General features: G+C 47.7%; 8 protein-coding genes across 8 annotated transcripts; 6 read left to right on the top strand and 2 right to left on the bottom strand.

Annotated features, from left to right (window-relative positions):
- Positions 1-223: 223 nt before the first annotated feature.
- GGS22DRAFT_17180 (uncharacterized protein) lies at positions 224-1,858 on the top strand. Its single transcript, XM_047962663.1, has 3 exons — positions 224-745; positions 825-1,125; positions 1,196-1,858. Exons 1-3 carry the CDS (start codon positions 541-543, stop codon positions 1,818-1,820), a joined length of 1,131 nt encoding a protein of 376 aa, XP_047824528.1. The 5' UTR covers positions 224-540; the 3' UTR covers positions 1,821-1,858.
- Positions 1,859-2,836: 978 nt separating this feature from the next.
- GGS22DRAFT_151616 (uncharacterized protein) lies at positions 2,837-4,460 on the top strand. Its single transcript, XM_047959518.1, has 2 exons — positions 2,837-3,546; positions 3,689-4,460. The coding sequence occupies exons 1-2, from the start codon at positions 3,493-3,495 to the stop codon at positions 4,283-4,285; spliced, it is 651 nt and encodes a 216-aa protein (XP_047824529.1). The 5' UTR covers positions 2,837-3,492; the 3' UTR covers positions 4,286-4,460.
- On the bottom strand, positions 4,451-5,778 carry GGS22DRAFT_151618 (uncharacterized protein). Its single transcript, XM_047959519.1, has 2 exons — positions 5,424-5,778; positions 4,451-5,257 (listed from the first exon to the last, which is right to left on the bottom strand). The coding sequence occupies exons 1-2, from the start codon at positions 5,514-5,516 to the stop codon at positions 4,838-4,840; spliced, it is 513 nt and encodes a 170-aa protein (XP_047824530.1). The 5' UTR covers positions 5,517-5,778; the 3' UTR covers positions 4,451-4,837.
- A 331-nt stretch (positions 5,779-6,109) lies between these two features.
- Positions 6,110-8,530, top strand: GGS22DRAFT_151619 (mitochondrial phosphate carrier protein). Its single transcript, XM_047959520.1, has 4 exons — positions 6,110-6,677; positions 6,765-7,054; positions 7,123-7,911; positions 7,972-8,530. The coding sequence occupies exons 2-4, from the start codon at positions 6,776-6,778 to the stop codon at positions 8,035-8,037; spliced, it is 1,134 nt and encodes a 377-aa protein (XP_047824531.1). The 5' UTR covers positions 6,110-6,677; positions 6,765-6,775; the 3' UTR covers positions 8,038-8,530.
- Positions 8,531-11,697: 3,167 nt separating this feature from the next.
- GGS22DRAFT_17289 (cysteine proteinase) lies at positions 11,698-14,969 on the top strand. The gene is made up of 4 exons (XM_047962842.1): positions 11,698-11,933; positions 12,047-12,187; positions 12,254-12,267; positions 12,317-14,969. Exons 1-4 carry the CDS (start codon positions 11,895-11,897, stop codon positions 14,349-14,351), a joined length of 2,229 nt encoding a protein of 742 aa, XP_047824532.1. The 5' UTR covers positions 11,698-11,894; the 3' UTR covers positions 14,352-14,969.
- GGS22DRAFT_17277 (Yos1-like protein) lies at positions 14,633-15,479 on the bottom strand. Its single transcript, XM_047962820.1, has 4 exons — positions 15,344-15,479; positions 15,228-15,287; positions 15,048-15,158; positions 14,633-14,969 (listed from the first exon to the last, which is right to left on the bottom strand). Exons 1-4 carry the CDS (start codon positions 15,369-15,371, stop codon positions 14,914-14,916), a joined length of 255 nt encoding a protein of 84 aa, XP_047824533.1. The 5' UTR covers positions 15,372-15,479; the 3' UTR covers positions 14,633-14,913.
- A 193-nt stretch (positions 15,480-15,672) lies between these two features.
- Positions 15,673-18,036, top strand: GGS22DRAFT_17299 (glycosyltransferase family 22 protein). Its single transcript, XM_047962856.1, has 3 exons — positions 15,673-15,848; positions 15,920-16,369; positions 16,438-18,036. The coding sequence occupies exons 1-3, from the start codon at positions 15,836-15,838 to the stop codon at positions 17,643-17,645; spliced, it is 1,671 nt and encodes a 556-aa protein (XP_047824534.1). The 5' UTR covers positions 15,673-15,835; the 3' UTR covers positions 17,646-18,036.
- A 1,699-nt stretch (positions 18,037-19,735) lies between these two features.
- GGS22DRAFT_17311 (uncharacterized protein) lies at positions 19,736-24,480 on the top strand. The gene is made up of 2 exons (XM_047962874.1): positions 19,736-23,668; positions 23,724-24,480. The coding sequence occupies exons 1-2, from the start codon at positions 20,125-20,127 to the stop codon at positions 23,789-23,791; spliced, it is 3,612 nt and encodes a 1,203-aa protein (XP_047824535.1). The 5' UTR covers positions 19,736-20,124; the 3' UTR covers positions 23,792-24,480.
- The last annotated feature ends 76 nt before the right edge of the window (positions 24,481-24,556 follow it).

Consider the following 24,556-nt stretch of genomic DNA (forward strand, 5'->3'; position numbering starts at 1 on the left):
TTATTGTTATTTTATTATTTTTTTCTGTTCACCTCCAGTTGGGGTTGCACCAGAAAATCAAAGTATCGAACAGTAACATAATAAATCTGATTCCTTCTGTCCCCTCTTGGGACCTATTAGCTTCTTGTCCCGTCTATATAGGGCTGGTTTCCTCGCTTGGACCGGATCCGCTCAGTCTCCCCCCCTAAACCCACGAAATGAACCAATACTACTAGCTTCGGGCAGCTGACACAATCTTCGACGGAGTTGGACGGATGCCCCTTGCTCCACCTTAGACAATACAGGCATTCCCTTGGGTCTTTAGTACATAACCATCGTGTCGGTGCTCTCCCAGTGTAGCTTGTTCGAATTCAGCTCTCTAAGTCTCCCGAGACGGGATCACAACCAACTAACAATAGCCTTGTTTAATATTTGCTTGCGACCGCGACCCCTCGGACGTCGAGCCCCGCGCTTATGCTGCGCTTCGATCCTTTCACACTCTCGTCTTCTTCCCTCTAATCGCTCATACGTCGTCGGGCTGCAACAGCGCACACGCACACAATGGCCTCAGAAAAGCCGACAGTCCTCATCATCGGCGGCTTAGGTTATATCGGACGCTTCTTGGCTCGATACATACACGAGAGCGACCTCGCATCTGAGGTTCGCCTGGTCGACAAAGTACTGCCGCAGCTCGCTTGGTTGGCACCCGAGTTCGAAAAAGCATGCTCTTCAGAGAAATTTATCCAAGCGGATGCGAGTAAAGAGCGTATGTCTCAACACTTTCCGACTAGCCTCTCCCTTCCGAGTCATGCTAAGCCGTGCTAACCCTAAATTTCTTAATCCAGAGGCTCTAGCGCGAATATTTGATCGAACAGACGGGAAAGAGTGGGATTATGTCTTCAACTGCGGCGGCGAGACGAGATATTCCCAGGAGGACGAGGTATATAAAGTACGATCTTTAGGGTTATCGTTAGCAGTCGGGAGGGAGGCGGCGAAACGGAAAGTGAAATGCTTTGTGGAGTTAAGCACAGGCATGGTATATAAACCGAATTCGTCGCCGAGTAAAGAGGGCGATAAGCTTAAACCATGGAGCAAGATCGCTATCTTCAAACTTCAGGCAGAAGAGGAGCTCGCCAAGATTGAAGGGTAAGTTACCGCCCTTAGTCTCATATTGATCAACTTTAGTCTGACATTAGGTTCCTTTCTTCCCGCACAGCTTGAACCTCGCTATCGTGCGTCTACCACACGTATATGGCCCGTATGCATCGCAATGGGTAGCGACGGCATTATGCATGGCGCGCGTCTACCAAGCGCTTGGCGAAGAGATGAAATGGTTATGGACTAAAGATTTGCGTACGAACACAGCCCACATCGACGATGTTACACGAGCTCTGTGGGCCGTTGCCGCCTGGTACGACGCAGGCAAGGCCAATTGGGACGAGAAGAGCATGGGCCAGGTGCCTACATTCAACGTCGTCGACAAGGGCACGACAAACCAAGGCGTGGTCGCCGGTATCATCGGAGAGGTGTTCGGAATCGAGACGGGATTCCAAGGTCAACTTCTTAGCAACCTGGCTCGCCTTAACATGGATAGCGTCGTCGACGATGTCAACGATGACGTTCTCGGACCCTGGGCAGACCTTCTCTCCGAAGCCGGGATAACGAGACCGGGACCACTGACTCCGTTTATGGAGAAGGAGCTGCTAAAGGATACGGATCTAAGCATGGATGGTAGCCGACTTGAGGAGGTGCTTGGATTTGAGTATCAAAAGCCAACTATCACTAAGGAATTGGTCGAGGAGGTGATCGAGAGCTATAAACGGATGAAGTGGTGGCCGTAACGTGGCGGTGATTACCGATGACGATTTTAACATACCCCCAAGACATTCGTCTCCCTATCGGGAGGCGAGTATTGTATTAGCAAGACAGCCAAACGGCTATGGCGATCTCAAACCTTTCCGAGCCTGGGAGAGAAGTAACTGGTTGCCAGTGATGACTCCATGATAACGGGTCGATGATGGATTTGGATTGCAGGCGATGGTAGGCTGTCATCTTAAAATTTTCCGGTGTATAGGAGCAGAAGATGGTGACAATTGTATGAGTAGGATATCCCCCTTTTTTTCCCATTCGCCCAACACAAGCATGTATAAATTCCTAGGGGTATAGGTTCATCCTACTTAGTCCTGGGACCTAATCATTATAATAAGAGAGCAGGTTTAGAACTGAATTCTGAACATTTTATCCATTCTTTATAGTCGAACGGAATAACGTTTCAAGGCCACGCAAGTTCTTGTATTGTCTATTCTCGTTGGTTACAAGTGTGCATAGTCCCTGTTACATCACATGAAAGCTAAAGGGTTGGCTTGTAAAGGAACCACGGGGTAGTAGATCTATGTCCATGTAGGCTCTAGGGACAATGCCGACTTCCTGAAATCTTCGGTCCGGTTTCTCTATCCAGTATCGTGTTTCTTGTAGTGTACCAAACAACCTCTATAGCATGATTGTTAAAAAGGTTGCGTTCATCACTACCTAAGTTTTGACATACGTACTGCATAGGTAATGTAGCAGTGTAAGTAAGCAACGATTACAAGGCAAATATGTAGGTATACCGTACCTAAAGTACCTTATACCTACTAGGTATTGCAAGAATGAATGACACCAAAGAGGTACCTGGATGAAATGTTAATGAGGTTTACTAGGTAATACGTACCTAGTCTTACATTGATGTCATATCAAATCGATAGATCGGCTAAATAGGAACGAATTGGGATGATGTGATATGTGATAGCAACACCAAGCCTTAAAAATGAAAAGGCAAATCGTACAAATTGAAATGAGATAGATACAACTTTAATATGAGGAGAACGCACACAATTCACAGGTGATACAACGGCAGGAACAGTAGGAGCGGGTGGCTGAGACGCCGTCGATAGCGTCGATAGCGTCTTCCTTCACCTTGCAGAAGCTATGAGCTATAACCACTTACGTACTAGCGTACCCCGCATCACGTTGAGCACCAATGCGGGCATCCATACCGTCTTCAATGCCTCTCACTACCCGATTAGGAAATGGAAAGTCGACCCCTCTCCACATGTGGATGCTGACTGGAAGTGGCTGCTCTTACGATTTGGTCCCGAATAGGAATTCATCGCTGAAGAGTGAAGGAAAGGGCGTTCAAATGCTGCCTCGGGATCAGTTCCTCGATTGACTTTGACGGTTTGACAGAAAAGCAGGTGATTACCAAGAATAGTAACCCTAAGACTTTAAATTGAGACAATTGAGTCCTCGCAAAATTCTCTCGTTTCAACTTTGCTGACGGCTTTGCTCTCTCTCTCTCTCCAGTTTCCCGTAGCCTGGTTTTTCCCTCTCGTTGCACTCTTCAATTACGAAATACGACCTCGTCGCGTGCTCCATTGCCGTGCCAAGTTACCAATATAAGCCACTCCTGAATTTCTGTCTTTCCCGTCCCGTCTCATTAGCTCATCAACTCCGTACCGCGAGACATCCGACGCCATGGCAGCCCCGGCAAACAAGACAATCGGAGATCTGAACGGGAAGTGGATTCTGGTAAGTCAGACACAGTCTCACATACACAGCTCGCCACTCCGCTCTCATCCCGTGCAGCCCGTCTTCCCAGCACGCCATAACCACCGCCACAGGCACATCTTTACCAATCCAAGCACCTACCTATCCACTAACCCTCCCGCAGAACAAAAACCTCTCAGACAGCGTAGAGCCAGCCTTAGCGCTCCAAGGCGTCGGGTGGCTGATCCGGAAGACGATCAACAACACGACGGTAACGCTGCACGTAAAGCAGTACCAAGGCCCGCCCACGCCCCCCGCCGTCGCAGCCGACGACACACCGACGGTGACGCGCGTGGACATCGACCAGATCGCCACGGCGGGCGTCAAGGGCACGACGGAGAACCGGTGCCTAGACTTCGTCTTCCGCGAGCACAGCGACTGGCTCTTCGGCCGCGTGCAAGGGCGCTCGCGATGGATCAGCGCCGCCGAGCTCAAGACGCTGGTAAGTGCTGGCGGAGAAGCGATTGAGAAGAAGTGGGTGCAAGACGACTTTGTCACGAAGGATTGGTTGGAGGGGGACGCGGAGAAGGGAGGACCTGAGGGCGAGACGCATATGTTGAATCATGTGGAGAGTCTGGATAATGGGTGGACGGCGCTCCAGGTTTGGGGGTTCCAGGATGTGGGTGGGGAGAGGAGATATGCGAGGAATATTGTGGTTGCGAAGGGGGATACGTATGTTGCGTTTAGGATGATTTATGACTGGGTTGCTGATAGCGAGTAAGCGGGCTAGCGAGCGAGGTCCGGTTGTTCGATTCTATGAGGGTTTTACATGATAGATGGCGTGGCAATGAATGGGTTGGTATTTAAGGCTGGGTAGAATAGAGGGTGCATGAATCACGGCTGGTTTCTTGTCTGAAAAGAAACGTCAAGTGCAATACAAAAAAATCCGCGTTGAAGTTACCTATAAATGTGTATGAGATGTGCTTTCATTTCTTGTTGAATAAGCCTCATACATGAGACGTGTATAGCCAGCCAATCTAGCTCATGTACCTAACGTAGCCCGAGGTGTTGAATACCTCGAATTAGCTGATCCGCAATATCAATAAATCGTAAGCCTAGCGTGACAAATCAACCTCTTTCCATAGCGCCAATCTCCATTATATGCGTCGATTTTAAATACCCTCTCACCATACCCTCATATGTGTATCGACCCGTGCTGAAGTATCTCAACGCATAACATACTCCCTCTTGCTCTTAAGCACCATCTCCTTCCCATTGCTACTCACCCCTTTCCTCACTAAGGGTAAGTACACAACAAACAACAACGCACCCCTCAAGCCGGCCTCCTCTTCACAAACTCCTCCAAATCACTCCGCGTCGCAACACCCAGCACAAACCGCCTATCCTCATCCGTCACCACCGCAAACTCCTGCTTCTGACCCACGGCCCCTCCCTCAAAAAACTCCTCCAGCTCCTCCAACGGCGTCGCCATAGTGATCACGCGGTACTTCTTCCCTTTCCGCTCGAACCGCGCCATGGCTTTCGAGAGCGGGTCGTTGGGCTGCACGCGGCCTGTGTCGAGTTGCGCTTGGAGCGCGGGGATCGCGATGTAGCCGAGCAGAGAACGTGTTGAGGCGTCGATTATGGTTAGGTGCGTGTAGTCGCGCTCGAAGGCGGAGAGGAGGGCTAGGGAAATGGGGTCGCTCGGGTTGAGGGAGAGGGCGGAGGGGGGTTCGAGGTCTTGGACTGTTGCCTGGTTTGGGGGTTAGTTTTGTTGGTTTTTGTAGTGTATACCTATAAGTAGAGATATGTGTGGATTTTTGGTGGTTAATTGGATGTGTGTATAGTTGCTACTATGTGAGGTGTCTTGCTGAGTCCGGGTTTGACTCCGTTGGTTGGTTAAGGGGGAGGGATCTTACTCCTCTATATCGGGACGACCATTTAGAGATGAACGTCTTGCTTCCAAGAGGCGATGGGCCGAGATGCGCGGCTGATTTGACTACTGGCGACATGTTCGTTTGTTGAGGTGTTGTAGGTATTGGATTGAGGTGAGAACTTTCGCTCGATCTTCTCTCAACAGTATAGCCTTGAAGCTATCCCGCTGCACTTAGCCTCGTTGTATTATACGACTATTTCGTCTCTGTTTATTCAAATCTGTTTCGTATCCAGGTAGCTTCGTCACAATATGGATCGTCTTGAGAGGTTTACGAGCACAGATGTATTTAGAAGTCGATAGTAGTGAAATATTAGTTTTAGTTTGACTTAGTCTTGGTGGAGTTCAAGATGACGGAAGATCTTCAAGAAGTGCAAATCTAAGTGGGGCAGATCCTTATGTAATACCCCCTCGCAAGCGTTTCTAGCCGCTCTTTAAAGCTTGTGTTGGGGCTATCCCTTTCACATGATAAGAGTTGGAATAAGTACAGAGTAAAGAGAAACGGCATGCACGTATCGAAGATCATCTTGAGAAAGTAGAAAGATATATATTTTGATATTGTCTTGTTTATTTATTTATTTGAGTACCTATTCATCTATGTAAGTTGAGAGAATAACTCAAGTTATAGGCATGTCTTGTACTTACCTATATTCTAATCAAGTACCACTTAAAGCCCATTAAATCGGGTTTTCCTCTTCGATCATTGGCTAAAGCTCTAATGCCGTTGACCGATCTAGCCCTGCCAGCCCCTCCAACGTCACTTACACGGGACGTCTCATCTTCAAAAGAAGCTCAAGTGCTTACCTACATTTTAGCTAGGAGTTGAAAACTTACCATGTCAGGTTAGGAAAGTCCATTGCAGCAAGGAATATTGGGATTCAGTTTCTTATTTAAGTAAAGTTAATAACTCAATCAGGAATCAGACCCTCAAAAGGAGTCTGATGTACCCATTCTACCACCATAGAGAAGAAAAGTTACTTGAATGTAACCTGAGGAGTAAACTCGGATAATTGAAGTGTCATTGGACCTTGGTAATTGGTTATCTTCCCTGATAAATCTGTTAAATCTTTAAGCCTCCTTGAACTTCATTTCAACCATCTATCCTTTGTTGGTCACCAACGTTTATTCGCTTAGACACATTAAGTCTACTCATCGCGACAGTGTGGTTTGATACCAGATCACTGGACTTTGCGACTGACTTCATCTTGATAGGATCATACCTGTAAACACCAGGGAAACGGTATGTTGTTTGGCTGAGCTATTTCCAGCTCTACAACCCAATTCACATATCAATTACACCAACACCATACTAACTTAAGAGCCCTAGATACCATCACAATGTCGTTCCTATTCCCCAATCAACATGTCCTCCATCAGTCCTTCAGCTCGCCCCTAAACCAACGGGCCCGGAACGTCGCGGCTCCTAAAGCCACTCCGCACCAAGCTCGTCCGGAGCTCTTCGCGGCATACTCCGTCGTCGAAGATGCCAAGAACAAAGCTCAGAAGCTGAGCGCCGAAGCTCAGCAAGAGTTCGACAAGGCCGGCGGCAAGAAGCAATTGGAGCTCTACACTCCCACCTTCTACGCCGCTGCCACCTTTGGCGGTCTCCTCGCTTGCGTAAGTGGATCAACCCGGTCTTAACCACTTAACTCCGGGAACCGCATCTCTCACACAATCTCTTACAGGGTCTAACCCACACGGCGGTGACGCCGCTCGATCTGGTTAAGTGTCGGCGCCAAGTCGACGCGAAGCTTTACAAGGGCAACTTCCAAGCATGGGGCATCATCCTACGACAGGAAGGCGTGCGCGGGATCTTCACGGGGTGGAGCCCGACGCTCTTCGGGTACTCGGCGCAGGGCGCCTTCAAGTACGGATGGTATGAATACTTCAAGAAGAAGTACTCGGACCTGGCCGGGCCCGAGAACGCGTATAAGTACAAGACGGTTCTATACCTAACCGCGTCCGCGTCCGCCGAGTTCCTCGCCGACCTTGCCCTGTGCCCCTTCGAGGCCGTCAAGGTCCGTATGCAGACTACCATTCCCCCACCTTACAAGGGCACCTTGGATGGTATCAGCAAAATCACGGCTGCGGAGGGTATTGGAGGTTTGTATAAGGGTTTGTACCCCCTTTGGGGTAGACAGATCCCGTATACGATGATGAAGTTCGCGTCTTTCGAGACGATTGTCGAACAGATCTACGAACGTCTGCCGGGTCAGAAGAGCGATTACGGAAAGGGTGCGCAGACGGCGGTTTCGTTCAGCGGTGGATACCTTGCTGGTATTCTTTGCGCCATCGTCTCTCATCCGGCCGATGTGCTGGTTAGTAAGTTGAACGCCAACCGTGGGGCCGGTGAGGCCTTCGGAGCTGCTGTAGCAAGGAATTACAAGGATATCGGTTTCATGGGATTGTGGAATGGTCTGCCGGTCCGAATTGTCATGATTGGTACCTTAACTGGTCTCCAGTGGATGATTTACGTGAGCTCCCCCTTTCTCTTGTCCCCCTTTGCTAGGATAAGACCGCTAACGGTGTAATAGGACTACTTCAAGATGTTCATGGGATTCCCGACGACCGGTGGAGCCGCGCCTCCTGAGAAGAAATAAGCGAAACGTGAGGTGATATGAGATTTATTTTCTAGGTTGGCTGATTTGATCGACTGTCAAGTTAACGCAGGGTCGACTTTGATTTTGGGGGGTTTGTAATGACTACCTTATCGTGTTACGCAGATACATAGCCATTTTCTGTCTCAGCAACTTTCCTATTGTCCGAAGCTGTAAAGTTGTGATATCACATGTAGTATCACTTGAAGGCCCCTGTATGGTTGATTTGAACTGCCCAGGAAGTAGGTACCTACTTGGCAATGGTTTTGTACATATATTAAATGGTCCTACTGTTCAAGGTGATTTACGGCCAGGTACTTTCTAGCCATTTATAGGTGCGAATGGGCGTGTGTATATACTATAATATACGGTTTATGGTGGCTTAGTTTCTACGAGGTACTATAGGTATACAAGTGTTTCCCCTATGCAGGTTCCAGAATGACGGAGTCCGAATCTTGATCTCGTACAGGGAGGTAGTATACACCCGTAATAGAACGAAGTGAGATTTAGGTTGAACCTTTTATTTCAATTATTTTACCTCGTCCAGTTTTCTACAATTCATATATGACTGACCGCCACACGAATATAAGTAGATTACCTACCTAGTAGGTACCTTGACCTACCTACCTGCATAAGTATCATTTGCCAAACCAATGAATATATTGTGAAGTCAGTGATACTGTTGTGTCTTAAACTACCACCACCGGGACAGCGAGATTACAAATAGACTGTGTTAGTAACTTGGTTTCCTTTGGGAAGCTATACTGACAGCCTGATCCAAATGTGAGATATTTTCCAAGACATTGGGGCATGCTGGTTTATATACTACCCGATATCCCCAAAGCCGAATTGCGGCTATTGGTCAATTTACTGACAGGTAGCGACACATCCGAATTATAATGGATTGGGGTCGATAATATAAAGTAGGCTATAATGACAGCTACTATTGGTTGAAGTGGGGGTTTCAGCCATGTCAAGATGGGCTGTTTCGAGCTCGTTCTTGAGAAAAGGCCTCAAAGTGCATCAGCTTGGGGTCGCACGCACGCACGCAGTATTGTAACCCACGAGGTATCTCTGCCTTCTAGAAGACGCCTTATGAGGGTGATCGAAGCATGTCAGCCCTTGCAGGCCTGCCACATGGGCTTAGACATGGCTACGGTTCGGTTTCCGTCATCGCGCAGTTCCGCGCGGTGCGCAACCACACTGCTGCAACTTGCTCGTGACGGGTTTGCTCGTTGGTTGCTCCAAATGCAAGGCGGCGCTTCCTCGGTTCTGTCTTGGTGCAGATCGTCTGGGAACCAAGCCAAGAGCGCATTAAGTGACAAGAAAACCCAAGCGGCATTAGCCAACGGCAGCCATGGCTTAATCAGTGTGTAACTTCAGGTCCTCCCGTTAGTAGTCTCTGGGCAGGCCTTCATCTAAATATTAGAATACTTTTAATCTGAAGGTAATGGTGGCGGAAGGAATATAAATTTCTAGGCGTTATGGTATGTATTAACAAATCGGCGTCTCGTAGTTTTCGTCCGTAATCGAGATGGCCAATCTCGGCCGAGTGCGGTCATCAGCCTATCTGGGGGGCCAGACTGCCTTTCAAGAACACTTGCAGAGCACTTGCAGAACCACATCTAGGTGATCAAGCGAGGGTCGTTGGTAAGGTTCGGGTCCCAGCTTGCGAACAATCCCCGTTCTTATGCGTATGACCAGCCATACTTATATGGGTTTCCCTTCACACCTGTCCGTCACCAGTCTTGTTGGCGGGTATAACCCCACAAGATTCAACAATCAGATTGTCCTAGCTTAGTTAGCACGAGCACTACTATGCCAAGCTAGCAAGGAAGCGATGCCTTGCGGAGAAGTAGCCCGATATGATCTGCGGCAGCGAGACGCGTGTTACCGTCTTACAGCCTACTGCGATGACGATGGTGGCAGCGGAACGATGCAGCATTGACTACGTAGAACGCGGTGACACTGCTTCGTCAAAGTTTGAAGCCACGATCCTTCTCTTATGTATGTATTGAGAATATCGTCACTCATCTCAAAGCGAGAAGACCGAGGGGAATGATGGGGTCCTTGGCCCGTATCCGTAGCATTGGGACCAGCGGTCCCTAGAAGGTTTGTGGTGATCACCTTCTACTTTAAGTCTAGAACACGTAGAATGGTCGAACCACAGAGCGTTGATGACGCCTTGGCCTGCCTGGGAGCGTGGCAAGTGGAGCTAGTGAGACATCAACTGAGAAGTCCCAAGAAATGATCCCCCGGTTCCCCCCACTTAGCGATCTTGCCGCTTGCCAATTGTAACATTAGACCTGATAGATTTCAATATTTCAATGTCGCAATACTGAAGCAGAAAGCTCCGATTGCTACGAAGAAGATAGGAATCGTTAAGCGGGAAATCTCCGAATTAGAAATGAGTAAGTAAAGTGGGAAGAGAATAGATAGGACCTCGGAGATGGATGGAGACGGGTCAAGACGGGTCAAAACTTGTATCTTGGAAGGTGAACTAATAAATTTAACGCTAGAATACCAATCCTTGGTGTAGTTCGTGACGAATCCCCTTAATGGAGATGGAAAAACTGCCGTTTTGGGAATCGGATCGGAAGCCCGACTGGTTGTCACGTCGAAAAACTAATCGACTTAGTAACCTTAGGGTTAAGATTAAGTACTTAAGAGTAGTAAGAGATGAGATTTGTTCGTTTGTTCATTTGGTAAATGCGGTTTGGTTACTTTTCTACTAAAGCAAAGTTAATGAATTTTAAGTTTGTTCCTACATATTGGTACCAGGTAGTCTGTTTGATGCTCACATCCGACGAACTTAGCCAGTGGCCTAAACTAATGGAAGAAACCGCAACTCAATTAGAATATCGTAGATTGATGACTTCTTACTTACGACAATATTGACATCAAAGAATGTACCACACACAAGTTACCGACACACATGACGAGATGAACAAAACTTGAATGAGGAACTGTTGCGCACTGCCCGTTGCCCATCTCGGCCAGTGGAGATACAAAATTGGTGTTAGTCCGAGAAGACACTAGGGCTAAGCACTATTTACCCCATCTTTTCGAAATCTCCAGGCTTTTAAAGTGCTAAAATGGAGGTGTTGGGTTAGCGAGGGTCAGCAGAGTATGTCCTAGGTACATGGATATTGGCAAGTACAGGTCAGTGACCGTTAGTTAGTACAGGCAGATTTTCAGGTCATTCGGTGGCACTGCCAGCGGTAAGAGCCACCCGGTCAGGTACCTACATACACTGCCTGCATACATTCACTTTCCCCGGCTCCTTCCAATGTGTACTTCGTACTTCGTACATCCAATACATCCAATCCCCGAACCGATCGAATAATCCAAATCCTCCTCCCTCGAAAACCAGCAGCTGTCACTCGCTTCTTCCTTCGATTCTTCGCTGGCGATTCTTTTACAACTCTCGCACGAGCCTTTCTCTTTTGACACATCATTTGTCATCTTATCGGGGTTCGCTGTTTAAAAAAGTCGGCCTTATCACTTACATCGAATACAAAGAAAGTTGCCGACCTGTCCTAGAGTCTTGGACGAACACCACATTATTCGTTACCGAAGCTATTCGATTGACGATCTAGTGGAACTTGGAAGCCGAAACGACGAATAGATCTCCTGAATTTTCAACGCCGAGAATACGCTTTCCCGAGCGACAAATAATATCTTTTATGTTGCGATTTAACTACCTATTGTCCATTACTTCGTACTAAGAAAGAGAGCCCTTCGGATGACTGTCGCTGTCAATTTCGTCCTATCCTGTTGACCTTCCGCCGCGCTCCGACGCTGGCTCGTCCCGACCGAACTTGCGCTATTCCTTTAATTCGTCCCTTATTATATTTACAATGGCGAGTTTCCTAAACAAATGGAAATCCAGTAACTCCGTAAGTCGTCAAAATCGTAGATCAACATCGAGATAGGCGCGCTTTCATGATATAAAGTGTCTCCTAAGTCTTGGGTTATTGGTATAATGCTGGGTATGCTAACGCGATACTAGGCGACGTCTAGTTCGACAGGCAAAGATGCGCAAAAGAAGAAGGAAGAAGCTACTCCGGAGTTAACTCCATTGGAGAAGATGCTTCAGAACACTGGCGCACTACGGCAAGATGGAAGCGACAAGTTCTTTGGAATGGAGAATGTACGTCTTGACTATGAACATCCACATCCACATCATAACATCATGAAACTGACTTTAATCGTATAGTTTGGCAACACTTGGTAAGAATACTTTATACTCCAAAGGAATTTCGCTCTAATTAGAATGTAGCTACTGCAACTCGATCGTTCAAGCCTTGTATTATACCGTACCGTTTCGAGAACAGGTCTTAAATTTTCCACCACTGTCGCCGTCGAGTACCCCCAATGGCAACCGTCCCAGAGTCAATGTTCAAATAAGAGCGCCGGTTACGAATGGAAGCGCACACGGGGGCGCAAACGGGCATAAAAAAGGTCTTACTTCAGCAGAGGTTATGGAGAGAAGAAAACAGATTAATTCAGGCCAGCCCCAGCCAATCCGACCCGAAGATAAACCAGATACCCCCGAGTATAAGAAGAAGCAAGCCATGCTCAAAGGACCCATATTAGAGCTGGCACAAGAAAGTAACGAAACTTTTGGCATGGATGAATGTACATTCACTGGGCTAAGAGATATTTTTATGACGCTGGTTGATAGTACCGTCCGTACAGGGGTCCTCAGTCCGCAGCGATTCCTCGAGATTTTCAAGCGCGACAATGAAATGTTCCGAAATTCGATGCACCAGGACGCCCATGAGTTTTACGGACTCGTTTTGAACGATATCATATCAAATGTCGAGAACACAGCCAAACGATTGTTGAACGAGCAAGCGCTTCTTGGTAAGGACGGCGTCGAAGAATCGCTGAAAGCTGCCTTAGGGGCAGTCGCTAAGACTACCTCAAACGGTACGAATTCTCCAGGAACAGGATGGGTGCATGATATTTTTGAAGGAGTATTAACATCAGAGACGAAATGCCTCACATGTGAGACCGCATCTCAGCGCGACGAAACGTTTCTCGATTTGTCAATCGACTTGGAGGAACACACTTCGGTGACCTCTTGCTTACAAAAATTCTCAGCTGAGGAGATGCTTTGTGAGAGGAATAAGTTTCACTGCGATCACTGTGGAGGCTTACAAGAAGCTGAAAAGCGCATGAAAATCAAACGATTACCCAAGGTGCTAGCATTACACCTAAAAAGGTTTAAGTATACTGAGGACTATAGCCGGTTACAGAAACTATTCCATCGCGTGGTTTACCCATACCAGCTACGAATGTTTAATACGACCGAGGATGCTGAAGATCCAGACCGGTTATACGAGCTATACGCCGTCGTTATCCATATTGGCGGTAACGCGTACCATGGACATTATGTTTCGGTCATCAAAACGGAGGACCGAGGTTGGCTCTTGTTTGACGATGAAATGGTCGAACCGGTTGACAAGCACTACGTTAGGAATTTCTTTGGCGATAAGCCGGGTATGGCTTGCGCATACGTGCTTTTCTACCAAGAAACAACTTTCGAAAAAGTGCGGGCTGAGCAGGAAGCCGAAGGACTTGAAGAAGTTAGGATAGCTAGCGAGAAAGCCGGTGTTGCTCAGGAGGATGGCCAACCTAATGGACACGTCCCTGGGTTGTCGAGGCAGTTAACACAACCAAACCGAGCACATGAAGAACCTGAAGGGTTGATACTGGATCATGCTGCCACTGCACCCGACATAGTCATCAATTCAACAATCCCTTCGCCGGCGTTGCCCCCTCAAGTTGATGGCGCAGCACCACCTCTTCCTCCGCTTCCAGCGAGGGTAAATACAGTTAAGAGAGATTCAAAATCCAAGGAGGAAAAGAGCCGGGAGAAGAAAGAAGCTAAGGCACAGGAAAAAGCAAAGAAGGTAGCAGAGAAGGAAGATCTTAAAGCTAAGGAGAAGCTGCGGAAACAATCCTCGGTACGGTTGCGCGAAGCTCGTAAGGCCGAAGAAGATGATTTGAAGAAAGCTCTTGAAGTAAGCAAAAAGATAGCCGAAGAAGAGGAAGTCAACCGTAATGAGCAAGACGATAGTGTCCCATCACTACCAAAGCCGAACAGGGGTAGCAAATCTATGTCGAGGAAAAGCTTCGGGTTCCTCAGCAAAGATAGAGCGAAGCGGGATAGCTTAGATGTCTCCGAAAATGGGCATAATGGAGAGAGCGCGGCGCACGCCCACGACAAACCGGAGCCACATATCAAGCTTAAGAAGAGCTTCAGTTTTAGCCTTGGTCGGAAGAAAAGCCATAGTAACCTCTCGTAAGGATACTCATTAGCAGGAGTTAAGGGATTCACATTCAACGGGATATTTACCCATGTCTAAGTAAAATGACACCAGGGGTACGGCATATATGGAGTTTCAGGAGCATAAAAAACAGAAATTCACCGATTTCGAGCATTTACGGAGGATATGCGCTATAACTGAAATTCGGTTTGGATACTCTGTAGGGCGAGACAGCCTTTATAGTAACCATACCCAACTCTTTTTACCCCGAGAGTTGGGCTCACTCATAGTACTATGGGTATCTGTGTGATAAGGCCAGGCGTAGGAGCACAGGCCCTCGTCTGATAGCAGAGGAATCAGAAAAAAGACTCGATAGTTACAAAAGCCATCGGCTTGGTCCAAATCCTAATGCGATATCATCGATATAGTATGTGGTGTCATTATGTATGATTTGACTCCTATACGTAACAGGACTTTGTGCCTTCCCGATCTTTTATTGACCATGTCCTGCCAAACCGAAGTGTACATGTACCTAAACGCCTATGTCAAGTCGAATGCGCCCTTATATTCTCATCGTGTTTCGTGATGTTTTGTTCTCCTCTTAGCCTAGGACCAGCTCGTAGATTATTATTAATGTATTAATCGCTATTAGTGGAACTATATTTCCAGTTAGTTAGTCGTGTGTACTCCCAACTATGCGGCAGCACTCCACATGTAAAGGGGTTCGGTACATACTCCTCATCAGTGTTCGTACGCTAGCAATCAGGTTGATAACCTTCGCCTTTACGCTTTGGGAATCAGGGCCGGCGCCGAACGCAGGATCGTAGGAGGCAGACGAAAGGTTTACTATTTAATAAAGCAAGTTAGTATATATGTATGAGACCGAGGTAGTATAAAGGTTGGGTCGGCGCATACTTCGTGCAAGGAAACGGTCTTCGGATAAGATCGCGATTGCGTTCACGAGAAGGATCGAGACTGATGTTGCATTAGCTATTATGTACTAGTCGAATATCAAAGAACTGATTTCTTACCATAAAGGAGATTCCCAAGGAGCAGCATCTTAGCAGGTTTAGGTCGGGAGACATGCGAGATTTCAGGTTAGGAGGTTAGGAGGTGTGCGATTTGCTGTTCAAACAATGACCTTGGAAATGTTGTCCTAAAATAAGTACATGTAGGTACTGAGGTAGAGAGTACCTAGCTAGGACAGGTGTCAACGGTGCGGCGACGGGTTGCACAAACTGGCCAGTAAAGCTTAACCTTGACGGATCCACTCAGCCACATATCAGCCACAGTAGTGCGCATTTGCGCATATGCAGGTACACAGGTACCTATGTAATCTGTACTCATCAACATTGAACTTGGATACATCACGAAGATCAATCTCTCAAAATAAATGAGAATCGAAATCGTGCAACAGCAGGTCTGTCGACAATGCGCATTTGAAGATATGTTCTGAATCGTCGTCACTCATTTATCAAATTTCTTCAATCGATTTCTATATTGAATGCGCCTCTACTCCTAAAATGGCAGCCTTCGGTATGTATTTGGTATCCAGCCAACCGTATGAATTCTTTAAGTCCGAAAAAGCACATTAACGGTCATTATAGATATATTCTTGTCACTGGCAATACCGATATTGATTCTTACTCATCTCTTGGTGGCGCCTTACACTAAGGTCGAAGAGTCTTTCAATATTCAGGCAACTCACGATATCCTCGTATACGGGACGCCCACTACAGATATATACCAACGGCTCTCATCTCGATATGACCACTTTGACTTCCCAGGCGCTGTTCCTCGGACCTTTATTGGCCCAGTTATTCTGGCGGGAATTAGCCAGCCCATCATCGCGCTTGTGGGATTTCAGTATGCGCAACTTATCGTGAGAGGTCTTCTAGGCCTTTTTAATGCTGGCGCATTGTTGGTATTCAAAGCGAACGTGGAACGAGCCTTCGGTAGGCCAACTGCGAGGTGGTATGCGTTGCTTCAACTCGGGCAGTTTCATATTATATTCTACGCTTCTAGAACGCTGCCAAATATGTTTGCTTTCAGCTTGAGTAAGCGCCTCCTTTTTATTCGGTGCTCCACTTCATGTTGAAAGGAACTTCATATTAATTCTTAGCAGCAACACTGGCATTTTCGCAACTCATGGGTGAACCTGATGAGAAGAAGAGGGTTTGGCGCTACAGGTTGGCCATTGGGAACCTTACTATGGCTACTGCCGTGTTTCGATCGGAGTTGGCTATTCTCCTCGTTACTACTACGCTTTATGGCTTAGTCCGTTCTCATATATCCTTGAGAGGGATCATCCCTACCTTCATCGTCTTCTTCCTCATGTCTTTATGGTTAACAGTCCCGGTTGATTCTTACTTCTGGCAGAAGCCGCTATGGCCGGAACTATGGGGGTTCTATTATAATGCTATCCTGGGCTCTTCATCCGAATGGGGAGTTTCCCCTTGGCACTACTACTTCACATCGGCCATCCCCAAGATCCTCACAAACCCGTTAAGCACAGTTTTTCTTATCCCCTATGCACTTTGGAACGAAGGAACAAGAAATAAGGCGCTGCCGTTGGTAATTCCTAGTCTCCTTTTCGTAGCCATATACTCCTTGCAGCCGCATAAGGAAGCCCGGTTCATTTTTTATATTGCTCCACCATTAACGGCAACGGCGGCCCTAGCCGCGAACTATATCTTTACAAGGCGTAGCAAATCCGCTACTTTCTTACTTGCTTCCGTTGCGGTTGTCGGCTCGGTACTTGTTTCGTTTAGCATTAGTGCCGCCATGCTCCTCATATCCTCTCTCAATTACCCGGGGGGCGAGGCTCTTTCGGAACTCCGGAAGCTCGTTACTTCATCTTCCTCCCCTGACCTTCAAACAGTCACGGTTCATACGGATGTACTATCATGTATGACGGGGGTGACATTATTCGGTCAACATCCTTATTATCCCAATGACTTGCGTCCCGCTAATGAGATAACATTTAATTATGACAAGACTGAGGATGAGAATACTTTACGGAGCCCACCATTCTGGGAGAAATTTGATTACGTACTCGCTGAAGACCCGACCAAAGTTATCGGCTCATGGGAGACGGTCGGAGTCGTCGAAGGGTTTGCCGGGGTTGAGTTAATAAGGCCCAATAAACCGTTAGGGGGCGACATTGAAACTGGCCAAGACAAAGTATTCGGCAGAGGTGCTTTGATAAGGAGGGTAAGGGACACTGTTAGAGCGCTGACTGGTGGTTGGTGGGTTGGCCCGAGGATGGAGCCGAAAATACACATGCTGAGGAAAATGCGGGAGGGCAAGGCTAGACGAGCTGTAAAAGAATAATGACTTTCTTCTAGATAGGCTGAAAGACATTGTCGATTGCCGACCATGGCAATTCGAGGTCCGATATGGCTTTACGGCCCGTATACATTGCCGGAAGTGAACAGTTGTGAAGTGACACCGGTGAGACCGAGGACCGCATCGCTGGTGCGATTATAGACGGGGGCTTACGGATCGCTACGACAATATGTAGGCTATCTGAATCGGACTACCTAGATTGGTGGTGTCATTTACAACACTAAGCTGTATGTTTCTTGCATCCAATCCAACTAATCGCCCCAGCACCATCAGATTCATCATCTCACAGCCCCCAATCTACGATATCACCCAATGTCGTCTTGCTGCATGTCAAATTCGAGGCGTTTGACCAGCCTTACCAAGTCGGCAGACATATCCCAATAAAGAATTTGACAAAGTTCGAGAGGCTGGAGTATCATCGTCGCTATAGATTTTCGGTAGAAATAGCCATATTGATATTTGGATAGGTGGTTGAGCCCAATATCCCACATACATAGCCTCGTTAATAAATCGTTACGAAGTAGACACGAGCCCTGCGCCTTGTTGAATCCCAAGCAAACGGCGACTATAACATCGGAATTGCGAGCTAGCTATAGACGAAGAAAGACCGAAATGAAAGTTTGAATAATTAGCCAGGTTGGTAAACGCAATTAACTAGGTAAGTCGGTGCAATAAATGGATCTCGGCGCGAAGCAATAGGCTATCAGATTTATCTAACAAACCTAGGATATCCAGGGATAGGCCATAGCATGCGCCTCGCCGTAGCATTGATAATATAGAAGTCAGTAGAGGCCGAGGAATCCGATCAATCCAGACCCGCGGCTATGCGTTTGTGTGTGCATCGGGTATCTGCTGATTGTGCTGATTTTGCTGTCGCCTTACATGCCTCAGTTCAGGGACGAAGTCTGCTTTGGGAATTTATGTGTGTGACTATTTTTTTTGGTTGGCAGGATGTTCGTCATATAGTCCGTCATTTTTAGGAGGACGTTACTTTTTGTACCTAGGTAGTTTAAAGGTTAGGTCAGCACAAGGGGTCAACGGGGACGGGGACGGGGTCGACAATCAGCTCCTCGATAAGGCCATTACCCCTACCCTTTTAGTGCTCTTAGTATAGACTGTACAAGTCGCTTTTAGTGCTTCGTAAAGGTACCGCGCCAAGAATAGAGTGACCCCTGTACCTTGAACATACCCTAATTGGTGGAAGCCACAGAACGGGTACCGAGGGGTCCAATGCCAGGGCCTGATTCGATTCGTCCTAACACAAGACAGGGTGCAGGTACAGGGAGGTACAGGTTACTTTACGTACAAATTGATCTTAGACTTACACGTAAGAAATCGATTGATAATTGGATTCGCAGGGAGACCCCCATGAAAACCAACATCTATATACATGTGCTTGTGCATATGATGTATGTAGCTAAGTTGATATTTACGATTCTCACGATTCTCGGGATATTTAACTTAGCCTTAAGCCTTTCGACTCTGGTCAAGAATATCGAAGTGCATTAGCATTTTGATGTGTCGATCGAAACTTGGAATTCCGGGACGGGACTTCGAAAAAAATAAAAAGTGCGGGCTCCGCCTGGGTTAAGGTTCCAGTAACTGTACCTGAAACTGGGCGATCTGCAACTGCTGCACGACCAATTCACAGCAAATCGACTCGCACCTACTCGCACGAGAATTAAAACAAGAAGTTAAACCAGCAGGCCTGAGGTGACACACGACACACCTTCAATTCAAATCCTAACAAAGCACACGTGCGACATGCGACGTGCGACAGGGCCGACATTGCCATAGTTCCAAAGTTTCTTCCAGCTCTTTTTTTTTTTAACGATCCTGCCATCTTCGTTCACCTTCCTTGCTTCCACATCTGATCTATGGATAGATTATAGATGTGTTTATCGCATTCCACCGCCACCTAACACATTCACTGCTTCCTGCTTCGGTACTTTATAGTGGGTAACACAGCGAAACTAACAACCTGTCTGGCTGTTTCCCTATATATGCCTGTGGTGGTGTATCACTATTTTACTGTTCAACTAACGCCCACGCCCCTTGATGAACGACGATCCCAGCCAAACTAATTAACATTAACAATCTCGCTATCTCAAATCGAATGGTGGACCTGGGGACACTTGGGCACACAGCTGTAAACAACACATACGTTCATTCTCATACAACATACATCATACACACGTCCGCGGCAACTGTTCCTGACAATCTTTGAACTAAACTTCTACTACTTCTTCACGACCAACACGCGGCACCAGCAGACGAGCATTGGCTTTTTGATATCTGACGTTGGTTCTGCTAATCACTTTTACTATTCTGTCAAATCTTAATCTAATTTTTGATACCATTGACAGCTACCAGCCTAGCTCTATCTGGACGCAAACGTTGGAAACATTGCAGGTTGATAATTCGAAGCTATATCCTATAATACCCCGCCAAATTATAGACGACAATGGAGAACGATGCACCCACCGAAGGCGCCCGACGAAGGGATCGTTTCATGGGGAAGCTATTTGGTGGTAGCGGAACTAGAGATAGGAAAATGACCAACGAAGAGAGTGCAAACGAAATCTCCGACTTTCTTGGTCACTCAGATCGTTTAATGGTTACTCATCCCCTTCCTCCGCCCCCAGCTACTACCCCTAGGGGCCCACCATCTCTCGCCCTCGATACGACCAAGGCTAGCCGATTCCCGCAAACACTCGAAGTCGAAAGCAAATCCCAGAGCCTCTCCCAACGAGCACGGTCACATAGCCCACGACCAAGGAAACATAAGAACCTCGTCGTCCGTTTCACCGATGCATACCCTGAGATCATTGGCGAGGGTGGTGATGAATGCGAGATCATAGTGGCTGAGATTGGCAGGAAAAAGAGATCTAAATCTGTACCCCTTACAGCACAAATCCCGCCTACAAAAGAGGGTCATCAATATGCTAGACAAGTAGGAGCCTTTCAAGAAACACATAAGAAAGAGGATGGTGGATTCGCTCCAGGTCCGATGCGCAGGACTCAGACAGGCTTCGGTGGAAGCTCAGACGAGCCCCCTCCTTATTCGTCTCCAGAACCTCCAATGCCACGTGCTGTTCCCGCGGGTGAATCTTCTCGGGCCTCCAACTTCCTAGACACGTCTGCTAGCCGAAAAGACGACAATCGTCGTTCTTTTATCGAAATCCACCAGCAGGAGCAGCGGCAAGCCGAGGGAATGGCAATGAGGAGTGCTAGCGCTAATTCCCAGCGCGAGTGGGATGACCCAGGGTCATCTCCTGAGCCAATCCGAGAAACAAGTATGCGCCACAAACAACCGACGATACCGACTATGCAGGAACCGACGCCCCCTCCGGAAAGATCCATGTCTACCAGATCGGCGGCTCAGTCACTACAGGAATCCGTCTCCTCGGTATTGCGAACTCAGTCTACTAGAGCCCCATTGAAGCCTTCACCAATACAACAAGGGCCAGCCAAAAGTCCTTCTCTTAGATCACCAAACCCTCCTTCTTACCAAGATGCACAGCATAACCAATCCTATGGATCTTCCAGCAGATCGCCCTTACCTCCCATAGCAGATCAGGACGCACTACCAGATTTCGATATGGTACCTGTCATGCCACGGCGGCCGGTGTCACCTGATGAGATGCCTATAAATACAAACAACCCCGGCGAGAGCCCCTCGTCTCAATATTCGAATTCTATTCATTCGACATCCCCTGCCTCTCACAAGGCCACACCGGTTACCCAAATTGCTGGTTCACGCGGAATCTTTCCACCTTCGCCAGAAAAGACTCACCGGAGTCTCCATGATACTGTCGTATCAGCTTCGGCCGGCGATGATGCACTAGAGATTTTCGTCGCCCGAACGAAGCATTTGTATGAATTATTTCGACTCCATGCGGAGCAATTTAGACCCTTGGGAACTTCACGGCCTGAGGATATGTGCCGAGCTGCGCTGTGGTGGTTTTTGAAAGGGAGAACATCGTTGGAGACGATTATTAGAAGTCGACCAGCGAATCCAGACGAAACCCGGCTGCTTATTGCTCGATACCAGGCTTACACCGATTTAGCTAAGGGGTACTGGCTAATGGAACAAGCGCTTCCCGAGATAGCGGAAGGCAAATACAGCCCTGTAGATGGCGAGCTTGGTGAAGTTAGGCAAGCCTTAGTTTCTAACTTGAGAAAGCTTTCTGGGTCTATGAAGCGTAACGGTTTCCTACCTCCCGAAGAACCTTTCCTTCCCCAAACGATGGATAAGGGCATCTTTTTAGAATACCCATCAGTGAGCCAAGATATCATCGCCCTTCTCAATGGAGTATGGGGCTCCGCTCTCGTAGCTGCTAAGCAGCCAACCCGATCTATGGAAGCACTGGAAGCTTTGCCCCTTGGCGATACTGCCAAGCATTTTAACTACGGTCGAGTAGTATCCGATGTATTCTTCATGGAGCAGGGCGTGGAATCGAGACAAACTCGGTTCCCCTGCATGTTATCTATTGTGCGAGCACAAACCGACCCGAACCTGAATTTCATCATTGCAAGCCAAAATGGCTCCGTCTCGTTGCGAATACAGCAAGACAAGAACGCGGGTCCGACGTGGCAGGATGTCAGATGGAGATCAGAGGCTTGCCGACTTGAGATTAAACTACCCCGAGGTTTCATGCTTGCGATTGAGTGCTCACAGCAAGATTTCAAGATGCTATGGAGTATGTATGATTTCAGCTCCAAAGTACAATCTTACCTCTATCCGCGAAGAGATGAAACCACCAGGCATACGACGTCGCTTCGTGCGTTCCATTATTTCGATTCGAACCCACAAGGAAGGACGTTCCCTAAGGAACCAGTAGGGCAGTGTGAGATAGCCTTGTTTGAGAAACTCCTGAAAGAAAGTAGCCCGACCGGGACCAGGACGTTCCACCGAGGTTTCCGGGTTTCGGTCGTTACCGGGCCAAGGACACGAACACTCAGCGGGGTGACGCACTCCTTCTCACCCCAGCTCCCCATTCAATTCGCTCTACTCCGTGGCGACCAACGTGCCCCCGTTCTCCAACTAGACTTCAACGACGGGAATTATAAGGGGAGGATGGTCATGACATTCAACGATGACAAGGAGCGTGAGATTCTGCTGAAGATGATCACTGGGACATATATACACAAAGAGGAGGAAATCATCGCTGAAGTTCCGTTAGAAGGCATGAACATGTCAGAGGTGGCCGGCGACACAAAGGGAGGCTTGCCAGCTATTCAACGACTACCTTGGCAGCGCGCGCGTGTTATCAACGACAGATACATGGACATCCCTTGCACAGTATTGGCAGAGAGGCTCAGAGTTGAAATCGAGTCGTTGGACAAGGGCGGAGTCGGGGTGGTCAGTACCATTACGGACCGAGTCAATGTTGGACCTGGAGAGTTAAAATTTAGGCTTGGCACGAAGGATATCTTGACATTGCATGTCCTGAGACAACCGCAGGTGGATATGACGGTTTCCATATTGGAAACGCATGTACCTCGAGAATCACATCGCGAGTTTGCAGGTTTACAGAATACTATCCAACGCGGCCAAACAGTCCGCACCTACAGGTTCCCGAGTTTTAGGGACCTTCACGCGTTCCAAGCTGGACTTACGGGATATTCTATATTATTCGATGGTATCGCCATAAACCTAAACATCTCTCGGCGCATGATGGTAGTGCCCATCCACAAGAAGTGGGAGGCTGGTACCACTCGCGTACAAGTGGTCCAGCAAGACAAGACGGTCCAGTTATTAGCATTCTTCGAGGATTGGCATCACGGGCAATGCATGGGGTTTGTGCTCAAAGGCACAGACACATTCGAGTGCTACAGCCGGAATGGGAAGGCGGGCTTGAAGTTAGCTGACGCCAAATTTCCACTACCGAGAGTGCCCCGCGAAGGCGGTGCGGACACGGATGATACGGCATTCTTATGTCTGGACATGCCTGATTTTGCCGGCGAACACGATGACATATCGATACTGTTCGATGATAACCTTGGTAAGCTTGGCACTCCTATTTTGTGTTACCGAATCTAGAACTAACGATCCTCCAGAGAGAGATAGGCTTTGTTCGGTTCTCCCCGCGCCAGTGAAAGGGTCGCGATTAAGTAGGGGGAAATGAGGATGGAGCCACGATGAAATGAGGACATGATTCATGCAGACGAACTGCATATCGTTTTTTGACCCAATGGGCATTGCGACGTATAGTAATGCTACATGTATGACACGATACCCCAGTGGTTATTTGAGCAAGAGGAGGGCGTCACAAGTCGACGAGTCGTAGCAAGGAGCTTCTCAGGAGGTGCAAAAAATAGTCAACTTGCCGACGAGCAGTTTTGCGTCTGGACCCTTGTTACGTTGCTGTTTCAGCAATTGGAACTTACGTACCTATGAAGCTACTAGGTAGAATCACTGTTGGAAGCTCGATGTAGCAGCTGAAATTTAACAACAAAGTCAACCAATTATCTTAATATGTCACCGGTCTTGCCTAAAGTAGACTACGCGCGCCTCCACATCGACATGTGTATCTGACGTACGTCATCGGCCCCGGCACGCTTGGCCTCACTAGTCCCCTTTTAAAGGAAATTATTTTGCGGCGCCCACTACGTAACTCCACCGGTCATTCGGGTTCGGATTCGAGGATGCATGCATACGGTGTTTTAATCCCTTACTCAAACAATGACTAGGCATTAATAGGTCTGAATTGTGTATTAGGTAGGTATTCAAATGGAAGTACTAAGTTATTATTCATTTACTCTTAGTGTTCAATATTTTATAAGAGATACCTAGGCTTGTACTAGGTACGCAGTCCCGCTGCAGGGAATTTAGATAGAGTGTTATCGCATCGCATATTTTATACACTTTCAATTCAGCTCTGCGGAATGCT

This window comes from Annulohypoxylon maeteangense, assembly GCF_022496945.1.
Source record: "Annulohypoxylon maeteangense strain CBS 123835 unplaced genomic scaffold GGS22scaffold_1, whole genome shotgun sequence".
Lineage (NCBI taxonomy): Eukaryota > Fungi > Ascomycota > Sordariomycetes > Xylariales > Hypoxylaceae > Annulohypoxylon > Annulohypoxylon maeteangense.

What these genes read in the sequence shown, in the direction of transcription:
- GGS22DRAFT_17180 (XM_047962663.1), top strand. Translation starts at nt 541, where the DNA reads ATGGCCTCAGAAAAGCCGACAGTCCTCATCATCGGCGGCTTAGGTTAT. An exon ending in AGCGGATGCGAGTAAAGAGC is followed by an intron (nt 746 to 824) that starts GTATGTCTCAAC and finishes TTCTTAATCCAG; the next exon opens with AGGCTCTAGCGCGAATATTT. An exon ending in GAGCTCGCCAAGATTGAAGG is followed by an intron (nt 1,126 to 1,195) that starts GTAAGTTACCGC and finishes CTTCCCGCACAG; the next exon opens with CTTGAACCTCGCTATCGTGC.
- GGS22DRAFT_151616 (XM_047959518.1), top strand. Translation starts at nt 3,493, where the DNA reads ATGGCAGCCCCGGCAAACAAGACAATCGGAGATCTGAACGGGAAGTGG. An exon ending in TGAACGGGAAGTGGATTCTG is followed by an intron (nt 3,547 to 3,688) that starts GTAAGTCAGACA and finishes ACCCTCCCGCAG; the next exon opens with AACAAAAACCTCTCAGACAG.
- GGS22DRAFT_151618 (XM_047959519.1), bottom strand. Translation starts at nt 5,516, where the DNA reads ATGTCGCCAGTAGTCAAATCAGCCGCGCATCTCGGCCCATCGCCTCTT. An exon ending in GGTCGTCCCGATATAGAGGA is followed by an intron (nt 5,258 to 5,423) that starts GTAAGATCCCTC and finishes CCCCCAAACCAG; the next exon opens with GCAACAGTCCAAGACCTCGA.
- GGS22DRAFT_151619 (XM_047959520.1), top strand. Translation starts at nt 6,776, where the DNA reads ATGTCGTTCCTATTCCCCAATCAACATGTCCTCCATCAGTCCTTCAGC. An exon ending in TTGGCGGTCTCCTCGCTTGC is followed by an intron (nt 7,055 to 7,122) that starts GTAAGTGGATCA and finishes AATCTCTTACAG; the next exon opens with GGTCTAACCCACACGGCGGT. An exon ending in GTCTCCAGTGGATGATTTAC is followed by an intron (nt 7,912 to 7,971) that starts GTGAGCTCCCCC and finishes ACGGTGTAATAG; the next exon opens with GACTACTTCAAGATGTTCAT.
- GGS22DRAFT_17289 (XM_047962842.1), top strand. Translation starts at nt 11,895, where the DNA reads ATGGCGAGTTTCCTAAACAAATGGAAATCCAGTAACTCC. An exon ending in AATGGAAATCCAGTAACTCC is followed by an intron (nt 11,934 to 12,046) that starts GTAAGTCGTCAA and finishes ACGCGATACTAG; the next exon opens with GCGACGTCTAGTTCGACAGG.
- GGS22DRAFT_17277 (XM_047962820.1), bottom strand. Translation starts at nt 15,371, where the DNA reads ATGCTGCTCCTTGGGAATCTCCTTTATG. An exon ending in AGACCGTTTCCTTGCACGAA is followed by an intron (nt 15,159 to 15,227) that starts GTATGCGCCGAC and finishes TTTATTAAATAG; the next exon opens with TAAACCTTTCGTCTGCCTCC. An exon ending in CGTACGAACACTGATGAGGA is followed by an intron (nt 14,970 to 15,047) that starts GTATGTACCGAA and finishes CTGGAAATATAG; the next exon opens with TTCCACTAATAGCGATTAAT.
- GGS22DRAFT_17299 (XM_047962856.1), top strand. An exon ending in TATGTTTGCTTTCAGCTTGA is followed by an intron (nt 16,370 to 16,437) that starts GTAAGCGCCTCC and finishes AATTCTTAGCAG; the next exon opens with CAACACTGGCATTTTCGCAA.
- GGS22DRAFT_17311 (XM_047962874.1), top strand. Translation starts at nt 20,125, where the DNA reads ATGGAGAACGATGCACCCACCGAAGGCGCCCGACGAAGGGATCGTTTC. An exon ending in ACTGTTCGATGATAACCTTG is followed by an intron (nt 23,669 to 23,723) that starts GTAAGCTTGGCA and finishes ACGATCCTCCAG; the next exon opens with AGAGAGATAGGCTTTGTTCG.